The 21,193-nt window shown below is 38.3% G+C and overlaps 1 protein-coding gene across 2 annotated transcripts; it reads left to right on the top strand.

The window, feature by feature from the left end:
* Positions 1-309: 309 nt before the first annotated feature.
* On the top strand, positions 310-8,244 carry hbp1 (HMG-box transcription factor 1). Of its 2 annotated transcripts, none has more exons than XM_042411234.1 (11): positions 310-387; positions 1,729-1,886; positions 1,986-2,166; positions 2,542-2,662; positions 2,806-2,920; positions 3,572-3,690; positions 4,098-4,254; positions 4,541-4,685; positions 5,456-5,743; positions 7,032-7,173; positions 7,302-8,244. In XM_042411234.1, the coding sequence occupies exons 2-11, from the start codon at positions 1,814-1,816 to the stop codon at positions 7,317-7,319; spliced, it is 1,359 nt and encodes a 452-aa protein (XP_042267168.1). In that variant the 5' UTR covers positions 310-387; positions 1,729-1,813; the 3' UTR covers positions 7,320-8,244. The 2 variants fall into 2 exon arrangements, with proteins under 2 accessions (XP_042267168.1, XP_042267167.1); XM_042411233.1 differs by lacking the exon at positions 310-387 and adding an exon at positions 1,581-1,603.
* Positions 8,245-21,193: the final 12,949 nt, after the last annotated feature.

Raw genomic sequence — 21,193 nt, forward strand, 5'->3', positions numbered from 1 at the left:
TTCATTTATTCATTCATTGGTTCATGCAGTCAGAAGTTTAAGCAATGATGTTATTTCCAGAAAAAGGACATTTGTAATAGAGAAAGCAATGTGAGCAATTAGCTCTTGTTGTACTTGCAACATAACAGATAAAAAATAACCATGTATTGTTCCTGTTATTGCCAATCAGCTGTTACTGGGTAGTAACAGGCGTGTACTTTCATCCAATGAAACGATGATAAACAAACTAGGCCCCGCCTTTTGTATTTTTCCCAACTGTCTAATCCAATAGAATCTCTAGATTCTCATTATTGGCGTTCTTATTCGCCAATAGGAGGCCTTCTCTGAACACATTCATTCCCACCCCTCGAGTGAATGCCAGAGAGTTTCTTGATGGCGACAGATCTGGTAAGTGGGAAGTTGTCTACTTTTTTCGATGAAACAAAAGGTTTAAACTATTTTTTAACGCGAACAATGCGTGACCCGTGTCTTTGCAATTCTAACACGATGTTTTAGCGAGGTTGTCAAGCGCTTATTTAATGTCGAAATGACAGGTTGTGTTCTTGACATTTTTTTTCCGCTGTGACGCTTGTTGTTTTGGTCATAACAAAATTCGATAGCAGTTTATTGTTTCGCAACAAGTCATTCAGTCGATAAAATTTGCTTTAATGAGTGTGAAAATGTCGTCGAAAGGCTTCTAGAGGTTTTCATGTCATTCATTTTGAACGGGGCAGAGGGGTTGCGTCATGCCTCAACTTGTTGACATTCTTTTGTTTACAGTGTTAGACCCGACAACCTCTGTATTTGAGCTGAGGACACTGCTGCTGCTCTAGACGAATGGGAAAACAGCAGGCCTGGCCTTCAGACAGTTTTTTTGGAAATGATAATAATACAGAAACGTTTTATTAACTGACATTAACGGACTGACAATAATGTCGTCAGTAACGTTATATCCGCGTTCACGAAGCAACGGTTTGTTAGAGCGTGCAGCGACAGTTGAACGCTTGTGAGAAACACAACGGATCGTTAGTTGCTCCATGTAATCTGATTTATTTGACGATCACAGCCTCTTTTATATTTTAAACATATTTTCTTTAACTGTCGTGTGAAACCAGATAAATTACAAATCAACACTGAATATTTTTAATTCTGCCGTTCGCTTTCTAATACATACTTTAAACGCAGTGTTTTCGAGTCTCTATACGCCACTTTTTACAACGAAGTGCAGCTTTTTATCACTTTTGCTACGCAGTTATGAATGAATGAGCTCTGGTGCGCATGCGCCAAACCCTTTTAAGTTTATAAACAAGGCCTCCACGCAGCGAGTCACATGACCAGTCACAGAGGTTTACTGTGTCGATTCAGAGACAAAGGATTCCCAAAAGGCTGCCTACCTTTTCCATGATATTGACGCAATACATGGCAGTACATGACATGTCTTGCAATTATTACATGCTGTCTGGATTTTTTATTATTGGCTGTGGTCAGAAATCTTTGGTAGCTTAAGTGTGTTATGTTAATGTTTTTTTAATCTGTATGTTTTCATCATGCCATAATGAAACTACAATATTACTGTCCCAAATCCACATACCATCTTTCTGACTTACTTATGGAATTACATGTGGTAATAGTTACTCTTTTTCCTACTATTGTGAGTGGTGGTTATCGCTAATTGAAATAGCACTGTGCAGCAGTTTCCCTTTGTTAGTGAAAGCTCTAAATTTGTCTTTTGGTTTTGCCTGAAACCAGCTGACGTGGCAGAATATGATGATGGAAGCTGAGTAAATTGACCTGCAGCCTGTTAACAAAGAGGAAACAGCAGATCATTGTAAGAATGGATGAATCCTTTGATCCACTGAAATGTAATGAGGACCTGCCCTCCTCACCTGGGTGCCACATGGATTATGGTAAAATGCCAAAATAGCATTATAAATCACATTCCATATGTAAGCAAAATGAACTATTGTACATATTAATTATGGGTATTACTGGTGGCCTCTCTGAAGATGACATGCCAGAGCTGCAAGAGGTGGAGGAGGACCAGAGGTCTCCGGGGTTATTTCAGGTTGGAGCAGGAGTGTCTCACCAGGAGCTCAGCTGCTCTCCCAGCACCAACTGGCTCGCTGAGCTGGCTAACATTGCCACCAGTCCTCAGAGCCCACTGCTGAAGGACGCCCCACATAAGAGGTTTGTACGAATGCTTACCAGCAATAAAATCAGTTAAGTCTGATGAATACATATATCTGACAAAAACACAAAAAGAAGTTCACAACACATGTCATAACATGTAGGATTGGCAAGTTAGTCACATCGCTGTTATGAAATATCTTCTGAGATTTTGTTGATTTTTAGCAATGGCTTACTATATTAACACCATTATGACCAGGATATTGCAAAATAATTTTCACAATAAACCTGTTTAACCAATTTTGTGGTGTTGAATACTTTATTTTATTCTGTTTTTAGTAGTTATAGATATCACTTTAAAAAATATACAGTATCACATGTCATATGTTCACTTATGATCATAATATATATTAATGACATTTTATTTTTTTTCAGATCATCTCCAGTCCACATCTTTGGCAACAGTAATAGTTTACATTCCTACGCCCGGCCCCCATTAGCCAGTAGTGCACCCAACCCCTCCAGAGGCCACCTCAGGGAGCGCAGGCGTGTCAGGGTAACTTTTCACTTCTAAAAAACATCCAGTCCTGTGATTATGTTCTTTTAAATTCTGTATCAGTATTGCCTACTGGCATACTGACATTGTTTTTTAGAGTTCATTGTGTTCTAACATGTTTTTTTTTTAATTATGTACAACAGGCCAGCAGTGAATCAGAGTCTGGAGTTTTCTCGATGTCCTCATCATTTTCTGATGACGAAGACATGGCCTGGTCTCACTCCTGGCCCTCCACTGCCTGGCACTGCTTCCTTAAAGGTATGTAGATATACACTCATGTACATAGTCATCTATCAGTACATACACACACTTACACCCATCTAGACACGCACATTCAGTATCACCGTGGTCTTTTCTTAGAATTTCTAGAAAAAGAAAAGCCTCATGGCTTAAAAGCACAATAAAAGGTAACAGTCCACATGTTAACGTAAGTGTTGCCCAGTCACAAGTTTACAGGGATGGAACGTGCTCCTAAATGGATCGACAGGTCTTGTAATAATACTACAGAACAACAAAGTCATTCATTAACATAAAGCTGATTAAAGTTTTTATACCACATTTTCTATTATGATCAGTTTAGAAGCAATTTTATTTCCATCTATGAGTCAAACATTTCAACAATGTATGTAAATATGCCTGCAATTTATGTGGTCAAAACATTACTAATTGGGCCATTAACTTCACTGCTCTTGAAGTGTGCTGATGACAGACAGTAATCTGTTGTTTGCTGAGAAGATCCTTCATTTACAATCATTCCCAACCAAGAAAAACATTAATTAAAATATTTATAGAGAAGGTCTGCCCTCTGGTGTCCAAACAGCAATATTGCATTCATTTTCCAGCATTCTCCTTTCAGCCCCAAGAGATAACTGCTCATTCATCATTTTACATTGTTGTGTTGATATTCAGGAACTCGCCTGCGCTTCCATCGAGGTCCTAATGTGGAGTGGCAGGAAGCTGATGAACTTGGGGATTCTGATGATGATTCAGATGATGAGACCATGATGTCATCCTCCTCCTCTCTCAAGGTGGGCAACAAATAGTGATATGTCTGTAAAATGATCCAAAATATTCTGCTATACTCTAGAATACTTGATATATTCATATAAACCTGAAATCTAGCATTGCTGCCTCTCTTGCTAGATCAGTGATTCCTTTTCAGTGTGTCTTCTGTAGACTTTACAAATTCTTTGAATGGCCACAAGATGGCAGAAAGAATTACAGTGACAGAGACTGAGTGCAAGAAAAGTCCTCAAACACATAACATCCTTGATGAGTTGGAGTGGCGGTCCAATAAAGTATTACGTAGACCGAGTTTTCAGACAATTGGGCACCAAGTTGTTTTTACACCAATTCTTATTTGGCGGTGATTTCAGTTCTTTTGTCTTGCTGGTGAGTAAAGATTCATCTGATTGGCCTTTTGTTTCATTTACAGAGATTTGGTTCAGAGGGGCTTAAATTAGTGAGCCATGAAGAGACAATATCTTTTGGCCAGGCAGTTCTTAAACTGACCTTTGACCCTGGCTCACCCGATGACGGCCTTTTGACAGCTGAATGCCGATTGGATCACCCATTTTTTGTCAGAAATAAAGGTAAAATAATACTGTTTAAAAACAATTCTTTAACTATTTCTTGTTTTCTGTTTTTAGTCCATAAGATACATGTCAGCTTTGTTGGCAAGAGAAGAGAGCAAAATTACATCAAAAACAGATTTTTAAAGCAATATGGGGAATGAGTATTTGCCAACATAAGCTTTGCTTTCACTGACCAAATGTTGTTTGCAAATGCAAATTATTTAGTTTTATGAATAACAGCTTTTTAAAAAATAAACAGCTTTGAGATAAAATTAATCTGTAATCAACCATCTGTGTTTTTCAGGGTGGGCCTCCTTTTATCCGAGCCTTACTGTGGTGCACCATGGGATCCCTTGCTATGAGATGCAACTGGGCGATGTGTGCCTGCCGCCAAACCACCCAGATGCCATTAACTGTGATGACTCTGTTGTCTTTGACACTTTCAGAAGGTACAAACCCCCCAACTAATGTGATCTTTCTTTGCATAAGAGACTGAAGTACAGCATTTGTGTCTACAGTATCTGTGTGAAGAACACTTATATCGTTAATGAAAGTCTAATGCAAACACATAGTTGAATGTGCACACACACACCCCAAAGAAGCAGCCTTGCTCCCCTTGAATTTTGTCATAATATTAAGTTTGATATTAAGTACAGTCTTGTTTCCTCTCAGGACAGAAATATTTGAACTTCAAAGTTAATATCTATAAATACCATCTATTATCTATACAATGGTAACATGAAACTTTATTGTACTCAATTGTATTTAAATATTTTACATCTTTATTATCTTATTTTACAAAGTATATAAACTATTCATAGACTTCTTTTTATTATGACTTAAAGCTTGTAGAACAAATTATACTGCATAAAGTGTGATTGTTCTTCTGTCTATATATAGCTTTGAATAAATACCACTACAAACAAGAGTTACAAATATCTTTTGCACCCTGAAAACAAAATAACTAATTCATAAATATGTTTTTGTGTTCACTCATTACATGGAACATGTGTGTCTACAATTGTTCAAAATTATTTATAGATTCAAGAGAAATCTTGACAATTTGAACAAAGTTTAAAGGCCATTTTTTTGACTTTTGGTTGATATACAAACTACACTTGTACATACAAATACACAAAAAAAGTTACAGATAAAATGTGACCGCTTAGAGGAACATAGTATTAATTTCTGTCTGTCTTTTCCTTCCCCTCTGCTACAGTTATGACTTCACCCCATTAGATTCCTCAGCAGTGTATGTTCTCAGCAGCATGGCTCGTCAGCGCAGAACCTCCCTGTCCAGCAGTGGTGCTGTCAGTCCAGACTGTGATAAACTTGAGCGCTCCAGCTCCCCACAATCCTCGAATAGCAAATCAAACAGGAGCCACGCCTCAGGGACAGCCAGTGGTGCCACACCTACAAAATGCAAGCGGCCAATGAATGCCTTCATGCTCTTTGCCAAGAAGTACAGAGTGGAGTACACACAGATGTATCCTGGGAAGGACAACAGGTGTGCTAAATAGACTCAATGCACTCATCACACTATCATACATAACAGTAGCTTTTCTTGTACAGGAGAATGAAGTTAATGAATGTCTTCATCACTGTGTCACATCTTAAGGTCACGTTAGGCCTTCCAACTAACCGTGTCATGGTCCAATGTTAAAAATAAATAAATATTGAGCAGAGTTATCATGAGCACAGTGTTGCAGTTTATAGTCTGGTAGTGTAAGGCTAATGCTATGCCTCATGAACCTCAAAGACCCTAAAGCTGCCAGTGTTCTTCATCAGGTGTTAACACAGTTTTAACACTGAAAATTAGGTGGCTGTATCCGACAATTTCTGTAACTTTCAGAAACTGCCAATCCAACATGAGTGCCCACTTCACACAGTGGTTGGCCAGGTGTGTGGAGGTGAAAGGAGGGTTTGAACTTCTCTCTGAAGATTTCTCTTCTCATTCTGTCGTTTTTTTTGTGTAGAAACAAGCGCAACATTATGATTGCCTTTCCCTCTCTATGACGGTCAGCTTTTCACCCTGCCTTCGAGTGTCGCCATTCAGAACAGCTATAAATACTTTTGTCTTCTGATGTGGTTGGAGAACACGTCGAATGAACTAGTTCTTTTCAAGCAGTACCCAGTCCAAAGGGCGAGGATAAAGTAACACTCTTGGATAGTAAAATCTTAAGAAAGTTAAAAAAAAAAAAAAAAGGAGCCCAGGGAGCATCTGGGTCATTCTTTCAGCTCTGTATTTGTTTTGGCAGTAATGTAGAGGCAGGAAAAGTGACAATTACACTGGTAGATTGCCAGTTCTAATACTTGGACCAGCTGTGAAAATGTGGTAGCAAATGAAAAACACTCTCTCCTCTCTCCTCCACGAAGGAGCCCATGAGAAATGCACTTATCTCACCACCAGAATTTGCCTGATAATTTATTAAGTTAATCATCACTCAGCCAGTGTGGGTCCCACTGCTGACATAATAGAAGACCTTCCGCATTACGTCCAGTGAATATGTTGGCTTACCAAATTAAGTCATTTAATTAGGCACTCTGGAAAACCACACAGTGTATACTGTTAATTCATCATTTAATACCTGCGACCTAAAATTAAATGATAAATTTTAATTTTAAAGAGCTGTAGTTGCAGATCCTGTAAAAATGCACACAGGCTTTAGTCATTTTCCCAGTACATAAAAAGGTAATGGGAAAAAAGAAAAAGAAAGTTTCACAGATCCTTTTAAGACAATAATAATCTGAAAAAGGTGAGCCCTTGATCTTCTGACTCTAACCTTTCATTTCAGAGCCATTAGTGTCATCCTGGGTGACAAGTGGAAGAAGATGAAAAGTGAGGAGAGGAGGATGTACACCATGGAGGCCAAGGCTCTGGCTGAGGAGCAGAAAAGGCTCAATCCAGACTGCTGGAAACGTAAAAGAACCAATTCAGTAAGGACCAATTTCAATGAAGTGTACCACTCAGTAGCTTGTTATATATAGTTATATTTACCCAGTCTTCCGTTTCACTCATGTGTCCACCATATACGTACCACTTATATTGTATTGTCTTTCAACAGGGTTCCCAGCAGACCTAGATAATCCCCCAGAATCCCCAGCTGCTGGTGTTTGGCATGGAGAGGTGCTGGACAGAGTCTGATAGACCGCTTGATGCCTCTTTGCTCTCCTGTATTCTTGAGACTCAACTGTGATGCTGAATTCACTTGCTTTTTATAACCTTGAAACATTATAGAGACAAACCAGTAAGAAGAAAACAAGAATTATGAACTATAAACAAAGCATGTAATCTAGTCACTAACAGTGCATATATTTTCTTATATCTTTAATGTCAAAGATGTCTTATTCCCCTGAGATAAGAATGAATCTTCTCATTTATTTCAGGTTATTTCATATTCAAGGTTGAAAAAAAAATGAGAGTCTGTGGTGCTATGATTCATTGTAGTAGAAGCAGTAAACAAGTGTCTATTTATAATTGTAAAAAGGGGAATTTTAGATAACTTTCTCACAACTGTTCATACTGATTATATTTGTAAGATTGGATATATTGCACAGATTGGTAACCCTTTCATACATTTTGTAATACAGTATATATTCTGCCACTGAACTCTGGCCAACAGTTTGTGATACTGCCCTGCCAAGTCTGTAGATTGTTCTTGCCCAACCACCTGGCCATATGATGAGAAGGCTTTCAGCATGTGGTGGTTTACACTCAGTCACGAAGGACTTCAGGCCTTCACTGTAAGTGTTTATTCCTATTGCACTTTATATAAATATGTAATCTAATCCTATACAGCCATTGTATACTAGTGGAAACCATTTGTATAATACAGCTAGTATCTTGACAGTTAGCCGTTTGACACAATCATGGCCCAATAGCCATGTTCAGCTTTCAGGTTGAATTTCAAGTGCTTTGTTCATAATGTACAGGTTTCACAACCCCATCAACCTCACAAAATATCCTTGTATCATATTATAAATATTTTTTTTTAAACTTGCATCTTATCTAAGTGTTTGGCTCTTTTTCATAAACTGTAGTTTTGTAATCACGGCCTGCTGGGATGCTTGGCTTTGTTTTTGAATACATGTTAACCAGTTTTGTTTGTCCTTTTGAATTATCAGCTTCCTCTCATGAACAAGTGTGAGTCCTTGAATGACACGCTGAACCAGGCAAATTTTACCTTTAAGCTTTAAGAGCTCTTAATATCCATGTATGTAAACGTCCAACAAGTAAAGCCTGTTGTTTTCAGGTAATAACACATTTAAAGTGTGTTTTATTCTCCTGTTTCACTGCTGGTCTGCTACATCAAAACCATCACACGCAGATGCTAACAAAGCCTCTCAAGTAGCAATTGTACTGCAGCAGGATTATTCATTCTTGGACTGAATGAGGACAACGTTAAAGGTTTTAATTGAATCTTATACTTACTGGAACCATGGCCTCCTCCCCTGGAGATGAAAAAAGGGATCTGAAAGGAAATGAAAATGAAAGAACACATTATCATAAGCTTTTAACTGGAGACAATGTTCTCCAGTATTTTCACAGCACTTAAGAATAAAAACGTCCTGTGATGATGTTAGATGTGCAAGATTAGCCTAATTTGCCTTTCTGACTGATGCTTGTACAGACATAAAGACGCTATAGAAAGAAGTGGTAGACATATACAATATTATTACCAATTTTAAGATATCATTTACATTGTTAGAGCCAGAGGGCGCCAGCTCTCCATTTTTGTTCAAGCCTCTCTTCCCCGTGTATAAATGTCTCCCAACTCATCTATCTTTTGTCAAAGATAATGTTATAAAATCACCATAGAGATTATCTATGGATTAGGGAACAATAACATGTTGCAGTTGTCTTTTTAATACCATAAAAATAGCACAAAATAATTTACTTTTGATCTTACTGAAAGTTAAAAAACAACCTAAGACCCCTCATGATTTATGGCCATTGGGAAGTTATTATTTTCATATTTCTAAATATCTTGAGGGCCCTGCTTGTCTGCAAGAAGAGAATGGGTAGTCTGAGAGGATGAGATTCATAGTGCTGCATGCCTCATGAAATAACAATGATCAACACCCCGCAAGCCTTTCAAGCATAGGAATCTAATTATAGCAAACCCGTAACCGGGCACTCCAAAATGAACCGGGTTGAGTACTTTATAGAGTATTTGAAGAAATGGAAAATTACATCCAATGTGCTTCTGGCTCAGTGCTATTAAGTTTAAAAGGTGGACTAAATAAAATATTGTAGTTATTGCGATCAAAAATTAAAAACATTTTTCAAATCTTGTCACATTTTAGTAAATTAAAACACTGTGTCAGTGTCATGAGAGGAAGCAAAGATGTCTGTTTATGAACATTTACTGTGTGGAGTGTAGGGACATGGCACGATGCTGTAAAACCACACCCATCATTTTCTGATTAACATTTAATTTTTCATAAAAGAGTGGCTTTAGGATTCGTCACGCTCACTTGTGCAGGAGTGTAGGCTGGCCTGTCTCACTCTCTGAAGGTTCCAAAAATGTAAAACAACTTGGTAAAAAAGGCTTTTAAATGTTTTGCTTCACTCAGGTGGAATAAACTGCAGCATGATTGGAAGCCTCATTATTTTTGGCTGATTAAAAACTGACATTGTCATTGACAAGACCTGTACCTGCAATGGTTACATCTGAGTAAAGTGTAGACCTTTATGGTTGACTACTGTTGTCGTCAAACTATTTATTTCTGATTTAATGTCTTTCTTATACTTTTACCATTTCATCCTTAAAATTTATTTGCAGTTTTATAAGTCTAAATGTTTGTTTTTTGCCCTTGCTTTAATTGTCCTGTGTGCGCAGGGCGCCCATGCGAAACAGAGTGAACTTCTGTCAGTGGACCACCCTGTATAAATAAAGGTTTAATGAGTGAATGAATGGCTGCTGTACTGGAGTTTAATTGGAAATGAAACATGTAAAATCTTAGCCAGCATCACAAGAGACATGTAATATCAAAACCATATAAAGCGATGGTTAATCTAAGCTGTGACAAGACAAATTTAAAGTAATTGAAGCTATTTTTAAAAGAATTATATAGAGGACTGAAGTGCGTGAAAAATAAAGTAATACTTTAATTAATTTGAGTTCACAGAGTTGCAATCCGCAGACTAAGTCATTCAGGAAAGGCTTGTTTTTGCACAAATGTAATGCATTTATGCATAAGGTCCTACGACTGGAACAATTAAAGAAGAAGTGAATACTAAAACGGACAATTAAAATAGAGAGAAACTGAGACAGTGATCATTACTGCTGGCTTCCTCTTAAATCAGAAGCTGCACCTTAATCAAGGCTTCATAATTAGGGGCAATTAGCTATAGTAATTCACAGAGAGATAGCAGACTCTCTGTCTTTGTTAGAAGCAAAGTGTTTGTGTCTGGCAGTCATCTCTAAACGGCTATTTTGTTATGGATACAGGATTTAGTTTGAACACGATACAGTTTTTAACACCGGGCATAAATCTTACACGATCTTTTAAAACAAAACTAGAGCGTGATTCAAACAGCACCTGTCTTCATTTTTATATTAACAGATTATTGATCACTTCAACAAATGTAGCATGAAGTACTTAAGGATTCTCTTTGCACGTTCATGCTCATTTATCTGGAATCACTGTGCAAGACACTGTGTCCATTTAAAACAAGGAGCTAACAATAAGACGATGAATGCAGGTAAAAAAAAAAAAAGATGAGTGGATTTCTTTTTTCTGCTTCTCAACCGTCGCTGACAGCTCAGTGGTGCCCTGACATTTGAAGAGAGCTCAATATTTCTGCAAATTCACTGACTTGCCAAAACTGGCAGGGGCGAAGTATGTGGTAAAAGAATGAGCAACAAAAGGGCTCCTTATGCCATTTATATCCTGACAACCTTTAACAGTTCACAGAGTTTTTGATGAGTTCTTTGGCGGCTTCACTTTCTTCACTCCTAAATCTATTGGAATATATACTTTTGTGTGTGTGTAATTTATCATTTTGCGTCAGTGCTTTGATACTTTTCTGCCACAACCTAAAATAAAGTCATAATCCCACTGAGGTTTTCTCACCTCTGTGACAGCATATTTCAAAACTTATAAATATTTCACCTTTGTTGAAGCTGTTTAGAGGCCAACAACAGTAAATATTGTCCTGTCAACTTTTTTTTTTTTTTTATCACAAAACCCACTGCAGGAGCGCAAGGTGCAGTGGTCCTGCCCATCACAGCTGCAAGGAGGCGACGCTGAGCAACATTCAAACATAAATCTCTGCTCCCTGACTGGTGGTGATGTGCAGATCACACAGATAAAGCTGCAGCAAAGATTCTGATGCAGTGAGAACACTTTTGTTTTCCTAATTGGACCAAATTAGTATTCTTTACATAATACCACACACCAGACACTCACTTTATAAAGGTACACATTTTTTATACTGTCTTTGCCCCCAGAAAAGCCTAAATTCTTCATGGCCTGGATTCAACAAGGTGCTGGAAACATTCTTTTGAGATCCTGGTCCTTTGTTGACATGACAGTATCATTCATATTGTGACCCTCTCCTGATCCACCATATTCTAAAGGTGCTCTATTCGATTAAGATCTGGTGACTGTGGACTGGTCACTGTAGACTCTTGAAGTAGCCATTAAAAGATGGGTAGACTGTGGCTATAAAGGGAGTCACATGGCCAGCAATAATACTTAGTATGTAGGCTTTGGTATTTAAACACTGCTCAGTTGGTATTAAGGGGCCCAATGTGTGCCAAGAAAATATTCCCCACATGATCACACCACCACTGTTGACACAAGGCAAGATGCATCAATGGATTCATATTGTTTACGCCAAATTCTGACCCTACCACCTGCATGTCACAGCAGAAATTGAGATTCGTCAGACCAGGCCACGTTTTTAATAACCTTCTACTGTCCAGTTGGTGAGAACCTATAGCAGGTGAAGCCTCAGGTTCCTGTTCTTAGCTGACAGGAGTGGAACGTGATGCGGTCTTCTGCTGCTTCAAGGTTTGACGTTCAGAGATGCTCTTCTACACACCACTGTTGTAACTAGTGGTTATTTGAATCACCTTCCTGTCAGCTTGAACCAGTCTGGCCATTCTCCTCTGACCTCTCTTTTCATCCACAGAGCTGCCACTTATTGGATTGTTTTTGTTTTTCACACCATTCTCTGTAAACTCTGGAGACGGGTGAATGAGCAAATCCCTTCTACAGCTCTTGTGTTTCTGAGATAACCAAACCATCTTGTCTGGAACCAGAAATCATTCCACGGTCAAAGTCACTTTGATCACACTTCATCCCCATTCTGATGTTTTAGTCTGAACAACAACTGAACCTCTTGACCGTGTCTGCACGCTTTATGCATCGAGTTGCTGCCACATGATTGATAGATTAGATATTTTCTGAGTGTATATTGAAATTGACTGCTGGAAGAGTGTTTTTCCTTCCTTCCAAACAGTCACTTTCATTTATGTCAGAGATTTGAAACTTGAGCTATAGATAGGCTAATATGTATATTACAGTACATATTTCTCATTTTACTTTGCTGAAAGTTCTTATCATTCAGTCTCTGTGCAGGGTCGATATATCAGTGCAGCTCTAGTACAGTGAGACAGATAATTTTGCATTAATTTCTGCACAATATAGAAGATACACATTGAAGTGATTGAGTGAAAACGGTGATCAAGGGCGATTCATAAATTCAGGTTAACAATGCATATACTGATACTTTAAGGCATCATAAACCCCTCCTCTTTTGTCTCTCTTTCTCCAGCTATATTCTATAACCAGTCACACTACTGCTCTTCTTTTGTCCTGTTATCCTGCCCACATCTCTGCCTGCCTATTGCTCCCTCCCTTGTGTTTCGGTGCCCTAATTGGATGGTGTGTGAACACTGTGAAAGGGGGAAAATCATTCCATTTTCTTGGTCCACGGGTTTCTGGCAACGGAGAACTGAATTGAATAAACCCCTGCTGATAGAATTTGCACTTTGGTCTGACAGCCGAACAACAGAACAGCCAAGAGGACAGAAATCACATAAGAGTGAAAGTAAGCTCAAGAGAAGCCGGGGACACAACCACTGCGTAGCATACTAATCCATTCTAATGCTCATAGCTGCAGCCTCGGATTATGTAGCTGTTAATGTAGAAAGACACGAGCCCAGCCACGTCTGGCCCGAGTCACTTTCCAGGTGACTGGTTTTGTAGTCCAACAGAGTAGGTTGTGCCACAACAAATATAAAATAGAGCTGAAAGTATTAATTATCATTTTTATCAACACAAAATTAATCCACAGCAAAAAACCCAAACATTTGCTGTTTTATTGTTTCACAAAGGCCAAGACAACATCCTCAAATGTCTTCTTTTGTTCCGACCAACAGTCCACAACACAAAGATATTCAGTTTACCATCATAGAGACCAGAAAATATTCATATTTGAGAAGCTGGAGCCAGAGAATTTTTTTCTTAGAAAATGACTCCAAATGAATAATTGATAATTAAAACAGTTGGCAGCTAATCGTTGCAGCTCCACTCTATTTTTCGTCAATCTTATTATTGAACTCTTTGGTTTCATCAAGCTGCTGAACATGATGTCTGCCCTCAAGTCCATATGTGATAAAAAAAAATTGAACAGAGGTTGATGCATTATAATGATGCAATCTCATAAACTGCCAAGAACAATATAATTAAAACATCTCACAAGCCTAAAAAGTATGATGGTGTATGAACGTACCTGTTTTTAGTTAAGAAGTGGTGTGAAGTTACAGTGTCATGTTACTGTACATCAGAATGATCCCAAAGGGCTTCACACAGTTAAGTTTACAGATTTTGGACTGGTATTAGGTAGATACATGGAAGATATCTGGAATTACCCAGAAATCAAAAAGAAATATTGCCAGATTACTTAATAATGTTGATAATAATGATAATTGTTAGTTAGCCCTAATATAATGAAACGGATATTATAGAAGCAAAACTATCCCTTCTGTGAAAACCATGGTCATAAAACGAGATGCAACAAGCTTTTATTACTTCCCGCACATGAATCGATTCATATTTTCTGAGAAATTATACTCAAGGTTCAGACGGAGGCTCAAGCCAGTACATGACTGAAAACAGTAATCATAATCAACCTCAGATCCTCATTTCCTGTGTTTACTATATTGAAAGATACAACTCAAGCTTTGATAACATAATTAACGTCTCCCAGAGATCAATAACCCTAGAGCATGCAGCTAATGAGACATCAAGACATGACAGAGAGAGGAGGGACAGACGGAGACAGACACCTGACTCTACTCACATTATGGTCCAGTGATCTGCTGAAGGCTTAATAGAAACGTTCTTTCTATAGGGTCTCATAAAATGCTTGTTAGTGAGACCCCAACAGGAAATTAATCATTGATTGTTGACATATTTTAGGGTGGATTAAAACATAATTAGATTGTTGTCATTAACTCACCATTGCAATGCTCATCTAATATTATTGCCTCCTTATTTTGCTAAGGAGCTTGAGAGTAGTCGGAGTTGTTTGCCTAAAGTGAGCTGCAGTGGTATCAGGAGACCAACAAAGACATTTGAAATCATGCAGCTGACTAATTCATCCAAATAGTGAAGCCACCAGTTCTTATACAACATCCGCTGCAGCAGAACAGCTGTCGAGGGTATGACATACTGTTATGATCATTACATGGTGTAGGCGTACTTGTATTTCAGAGTTATTTGAGATGATAATGGGTCATGGACTACTTAACAAGCTACTGACGAACTGTCACCATTTCCCTATGGAGAGCTACAGTACAGTGTTTGTTATTTGGAAATAATGTCACTATAATAAATGTAAATGTTAACAAACTCAAACTCAACCATCAATTCTTAAATTAAATCTGCTATTTAATTTAATTATTATCATTTTGACTAAATCAGGGTTTAGTATTTTACATATGAATTAAAAAGAGTGGTCATGTCAGCTGGCACATGTATGTATGCATTTATGGACATGCAATGACTGTGTTTTTGTAAATGTACAAAGTAGAAACATCGTGATATGGTACTGTTTCTGGAAAATCTATTGAAAAGCTGTCTGTCTTAATACAATACTGACATGCCAATATGTACGTGGAAATGGGTCTTGGTCACTCTAACACTTCCTGCTCTCCACACTGAGCCTGAAGCTATTTTTTTTCCCAGAACAGGACTACACTGTAAGGAACAGGGAACGAAATCCACAAGGGTTCCAAAATGGACATAAATACAGCGTTTGCAAGGCTCTGTAGAAGATGAGAAGCTGTGAGAAAATGTCTGCAGAACACGGTTGCACCTGACAACAGCTGACGAGGGGAGTAAGTGTAAATGAATACATAGTATGTAGTTCAATCTGTAATGTGAGTAATAAGTCAGTTCCAGCAACAAATCTACACACGACTGCTAGAATGTTTCCTTTCGCCGCAGGAACCTTTCAGAGAAGCAAAAAGAGGGAATTTTGTTCTAAACAGGCTGCAACTTTGGAAGATACCGACTTGATTACTTAACTCAGACGGCTGAAGCATCATATTAGCATCAGCTGAACATTGAAAGCATTTTTTCACATTTCTTACAGTGTTCAAGGTGTGGAGAGTAGGAATTGTTACAACAACCAAGACCTATTTCCACGCACACATTGGCACGTCAGTATTGTATTAAGACAGACTTGAGAAAACCTAAACCTATCCTTTAAAAGGGACAGATATCACAGCATAAATACTATGGCAACATCTCTGACTGTTGACAAACCATCAGAGATTTTGCCACACGCAGATACACACAAACACACACATAAAAGTCAAAGGTGAATACTGTCACCTGGCAGTCAACTAGTGCTTCACACCATAAATATGCCACCGAGAGTGAGAATTAGTCTGTGCCAAGGACACAGAAGAAGGGAAGCGAGCACTGCTTTGGATCTGGGCGTCGTATCTTTTATTGAATCTTTGGGGACATCAATGAAAATCTAATAGCCTGCTTCTCTAAGCCTGCCTGTGGTATGGACAAATCCTTGATATCCAGTCTGCACATCACGTGTGTATATTACATCTAATATTGCTCCTCTGAAACACTAGCTACAGTCTGTTCTCAATTAAGTGTGTTTTTGTTTTTTTTTTCATTTGCAATTTCAGACTGTAAAACGAAAAGGTAAGCTCGCTCTGCTGGAAACTACAGATAACATTCAGAAAGGTATATAGTGCCATCTGCCTAATGGTCCTTTAGATTAATGTCCTGGCCCCATTTGTATGCAGGAATACTGTCCTGTAATGGACTTGTGTAAAGTCTCCCAGCATTTTAGCACAATAGGACTACAACATCAAATCCTGGCTAAGCAACTACTTGAAAATGGAACATAGGGGAAGATATTAGATATTATAAGCTGCTGAAAATCCTTAGCGATATCAAGTGATTGAGTCTTGCAGGCAATCATCACCCCAAAAGAGGGAGAAGCATGACTGATTTACAGTAACATGTTAATGTTGGCATGTCTGTACTACATCCCCTCTGTTCTCCATCTCCAGTGTAATAACAGACACAGAGAGGAGCTTTCGCAGACCTCAGATTATCATCACTCAAATGTCATCTCCCTCTTAAACTAACGCTCACTCTTTGATGGTATCGCACTTCTACTTTCAAACATTAATATTTGCTATCCTGGTTATTAAATATTTTACCGCAGGCAGCCGTTTCATTGTATTATTCCATTTGTCAAGGAATGGTAGCTGTGAACAAGAGAGGGAATCATCATTTCAATGTGACAAATTGTACTTGTTATATTCAGGGGATGGACAGATTAAAAGCAAACCTGGATAATGTAATGTGATCTAAAACTATAAAACTAAAATAGATATTACAGAAAGGGATGTAAGTGCAGGTAATGTCTGTGTCTGTAGTATAGCTGTACTTAATTGCTTATTGCTCTACCTACAGAAACTAATTATATCAAATATACTTTATAATGCAATACAACAGAACCACAAACCATAGTCTCAAATATGATAAGGGCTGAATCACAACCTCTAATACAGTCTCAACAAAAAATAGAACAGGTTTAACAAAAAAAGAGTTTTTAATGCAGGGCTGTTCAAGTGTCACTTTTATAGTGTTTACCACATGCTGACAGAATAAATGAAAGAATTTCACACACTCATGTTTTCTTAGTGGTTAGCTTGGTTACTGACTGATAACAAGACTAGGAGTCTACAGTCACACTAGCAGCTCTGTGAGGATATGCTAAGACACAGCGGTGGTTTGAGCTGAATGTGAATGTTTCAGTGATTTTTCCAAGCAAAAATGCCAAATATGATTTGTCTCCAGCCTCTCAAATGTGACAGTTTGCTGTTTTCCTTTGTCATGTATTGAGTTAAAGGTATAAGGTTTTGAACTTAACTAAAAACTGCTAAAACAAGTTAATATTAGGGCTGCAACTAACAGCTTTTGTTATTATTGATTAATCTGCTGATGATGGTATAAATTAGTCAGTTTAGTCTATTAAAATGTCAAAATACTGAAAATTGTTGGGCGTAGTTTCTCAGAGCATTGTAAACTTAACATTCAAAACCCAAAGATATTAAGTTTACAATGATATTAAAGAGAAAAACTGCAATTCCTAAATCATTGCAGATGCTGCAACCAGAGAACGTTGGACATTTTTAAAACGTCTTAAATCTAAATCTTAAAAATTCTGATGATTAATTCTGTCAATCAACTGATTAATTGACTAATTGTTTAAGCTTTATTGAATATATAAAAGGCATGACTATAAAAGTATCTTTATTCAATGTGATTAGATTTATTACACTATGAAAGCGGGTGAAATCAGCTGCGGCCCAAAAACCTCACAAAAAACTCACGAGTGACAGGACCATAAATAATCAGCCACAGACCTGGATATTAATGTCAATCTAGCAAAAACATTTGGTTTTATTTGCAGACTTGGAGCATAAAGAGACCGGTCATTTTATGCACAGCAATGTCCTGAGAACTGCAGCAGACTGAAGTGAACAGGACTTGTCAGACTGACACTCTGTAAAAAGGATGACAGCTGAGACGCTGTGCTGCAGCTGCTGTTACCTGCAGGCCACAGCCCAGTAGGCAGAGTCTGCGACTTGATCTGCCCATGATGGATGGTACTGTCAGCTCATCAGGACCACCCCGAACTTATAAACACACATACACACACACACACGTGCACAGACACGTTCACCATGTATGTAGAGTAAGAGGATTCTGTGTCAGCTGCGTTTCTACTATACCTTATGGAAACACTGCATGCTAAAAATATTAAATAAGGACAAGAGGGAGAGAAAAAAATTGAAATAACGAACATCTGAAGGGACAATGGAACAGAGAGAAACGCTGAAAATAGGTGACAGTAATGGTGAGAAGAAAGCGATAGCGGAGATAGCTGTCATGGCAACGTTCTAAATATGGCAAAGCAACAGTTAATTACCACCTCCACCCACAGGTATGATGCATACATAATGGTCAAGGTGAGAGGACAGCCGCTACAAAACCTCAGTTAGTTATCACCTGCAGGTATTTCTGGAGCACCATGTGCCAGGAGACTAGCCCAGTTTCTTACAGACACATAAGGAAAATGTGAAAGTGTGAGGAAAATACCAAGAGATCCGCCGCTCTAACTGTCAAAGACCAAGTTTAACATGTGGTCTCTGCAGGATTGGCCAGAGAGAAAATTTAGAGGTTGCTGGTTGTGCAATAATTACTTTCTGGGTGGTTACATTCTACATGTAGGATATTTCAGTATTCCCCTAAAGACCTTTGCAACCTAATGGAGTAGAAAAGATGACATCCCAGCTAAATTAATGATATCAACGAATTGTAGCACTGTTTCCCACTGCACGCATATCATTATCACTCTCCCGCTGTGTTGCTATGTTGTTTCAAACCAGGTGTGCTGTGATCCACTTACTGAAGCGCTTGGCTATTTAAATGAGCCTATTTGTCACTATAATTTAACGGCTGCATGTCAAATCAGTCACTATCCAGAAAAACTGCAAGTTCATCAAAGATGGTTGAGAGCTCTGGTATAATTGAGACCGCCAGGGAAAAAAAGGGAATTGACCTGACTCCTTGTAGTGACCTTAAGCTGGCAAAAGGGTCATCTGCAGTTGCCGGTGGAATATCCTTAAAATGTCCTGAACATGAGTGAATACCTCTTTAGACAATTTGGGGAAATTAGGAATGAAAACACAAGGTTGAGGCAGACAGACACAACTGATCATACACAGACTTTAATACAGCATGCATGGGGTTTGGTATTTTAATGTAAAAACAGACAAACAAACAAACAAACAAACAAAAACCTGGCAATTCAGTCTTAAGAGGAAGGTCCCATTGTCCCATTCATGTAAGAGGTCTCACACACAGGTCAGGGATGCAGCATTTCTGAAAAAAACTGATTCTGTAATTTATATTTTTTTATTTAACTCTGGGGTAAAGCTGTGTCCTACACAGCTCCCCCGACATTGGTCCAGGCTAGTGCAAGAAATTTGTCCTGTACATTATTTATATGACATAATGTTACTCTTTAAGAGATGCTATGTTGCTAAAAAATGAGAAAACTCACCCATCAGTGCTGAATTACAACCAAGAGGGTAGTTCTGGGTCTGAAAAATGAAGCCAATATGGCTTAAAACTGCATTCTCTCTAAAAGCTATCGGGGGCGGCTCCACTGGTTTCAAAAAGAGGTCAGTTTGTATAGAAATCTATGAGAAAATGACCCTACTTCTCACTTGATTTATTACCTCGGTAAACACTTTCCTAATGAGTTTATGGTCTCAATCACTAGTTTCAAGTCTTCTTCAATACAGCATGATGTTCATTTTGTAAATTATGGGTGCATTTAACTTAAATTTGATGATAAAGCGGTGTATGCTTTAGGGCGTAGTTATGTTGTGATTGACAAGTCGCTACCACGGTGACAACGTTGGTTAAGTAATGTAACCATATGCCAGATTCGCAGACTGTAGGCATAGCCGTTGCTATTTCAGTGTGTTTTCAGTTCATGAAAGTTAATTGTAATATTTTGGTCACCTAAAAAAGTCTTGTTCAGCATTTGGTTGTACTAAAAGACCCTTTAAGGAGTCGGATGTTCAGTTTTATTTTATTTTTTCAGTTTTTTAATATATTTAAACCTGTTTTTTGCGAGAGATAATTAGTTATCACAGTTAACCGTAGACTTTAAATGCACCGTGCAAACCAAGCTGGCAGCTAGCATTAGGGTCAGCTCCACCCTCTTGTCCAAATATAGTCACTTCTCATCACTTCTGGCTCCAAAAATCCAAGATGGAGACAGTCAAAATGGCAAACTCAAGGCTTCAAAACGGGAGTCCACAATCCGATGGATGACGTCATGGTGGCTACGTCCATTAGTTTTTACAGTCTATGATTACAACACCTACTTTATCATATTCTGGCTCCAGGATTGAGTCTGATCAGTGGCTATGAGTAGCATTTAACATTAAGAGGTATTTCTGCACATCTTCCAGCAGCTGAGTGAAGTGCATCTTTGATCAAGGTCAGGAAACTTCAGCGAAGAGAGAGGACAGAAACACGCTGCAGGCCACACTTGCTGTGACTCTGATGAAGACGCAGTAGTGTCAAAACATTTACACAAGTAAAGGCTGTAAATGAATCATTGTGGTCTTGTCCTTTCTCTTCACTGGTGCTTTTTACATATTATGTAAATAAGGGAGAGTGTTGTGTCACAATCTGTTGGACTGTTCTGTCCTCCTTCAGCCATCCACATGAAAGATGATATGTGGAAGATCTCCTTGCAAAAAAGGAGACGGGTAAGCAGCAAAATAAATACTGTTCAAAAACTGGGCAACTTTTAGTCAAGGGAAAGACCTCCTTTGTTTTGAATGGACAGCTTAAAAATAATCTTTGCTAGTTC

The sequence above is a fragment of the Thunnus maccoyii genome, chromosome 5 (assembly GCF_910596095.1).
Source record: "Thunnus maccoyii chromosome 5, fThuMac1.1, whole genome shotgun sequence".
In the NCBI taxonomy this organism is placed as follows: Eukaryota; Metazoa; Chordata; class Actinopteri; order Scombriformes; family Scombridae; genus Thunnus; species Thunnus maccoyii.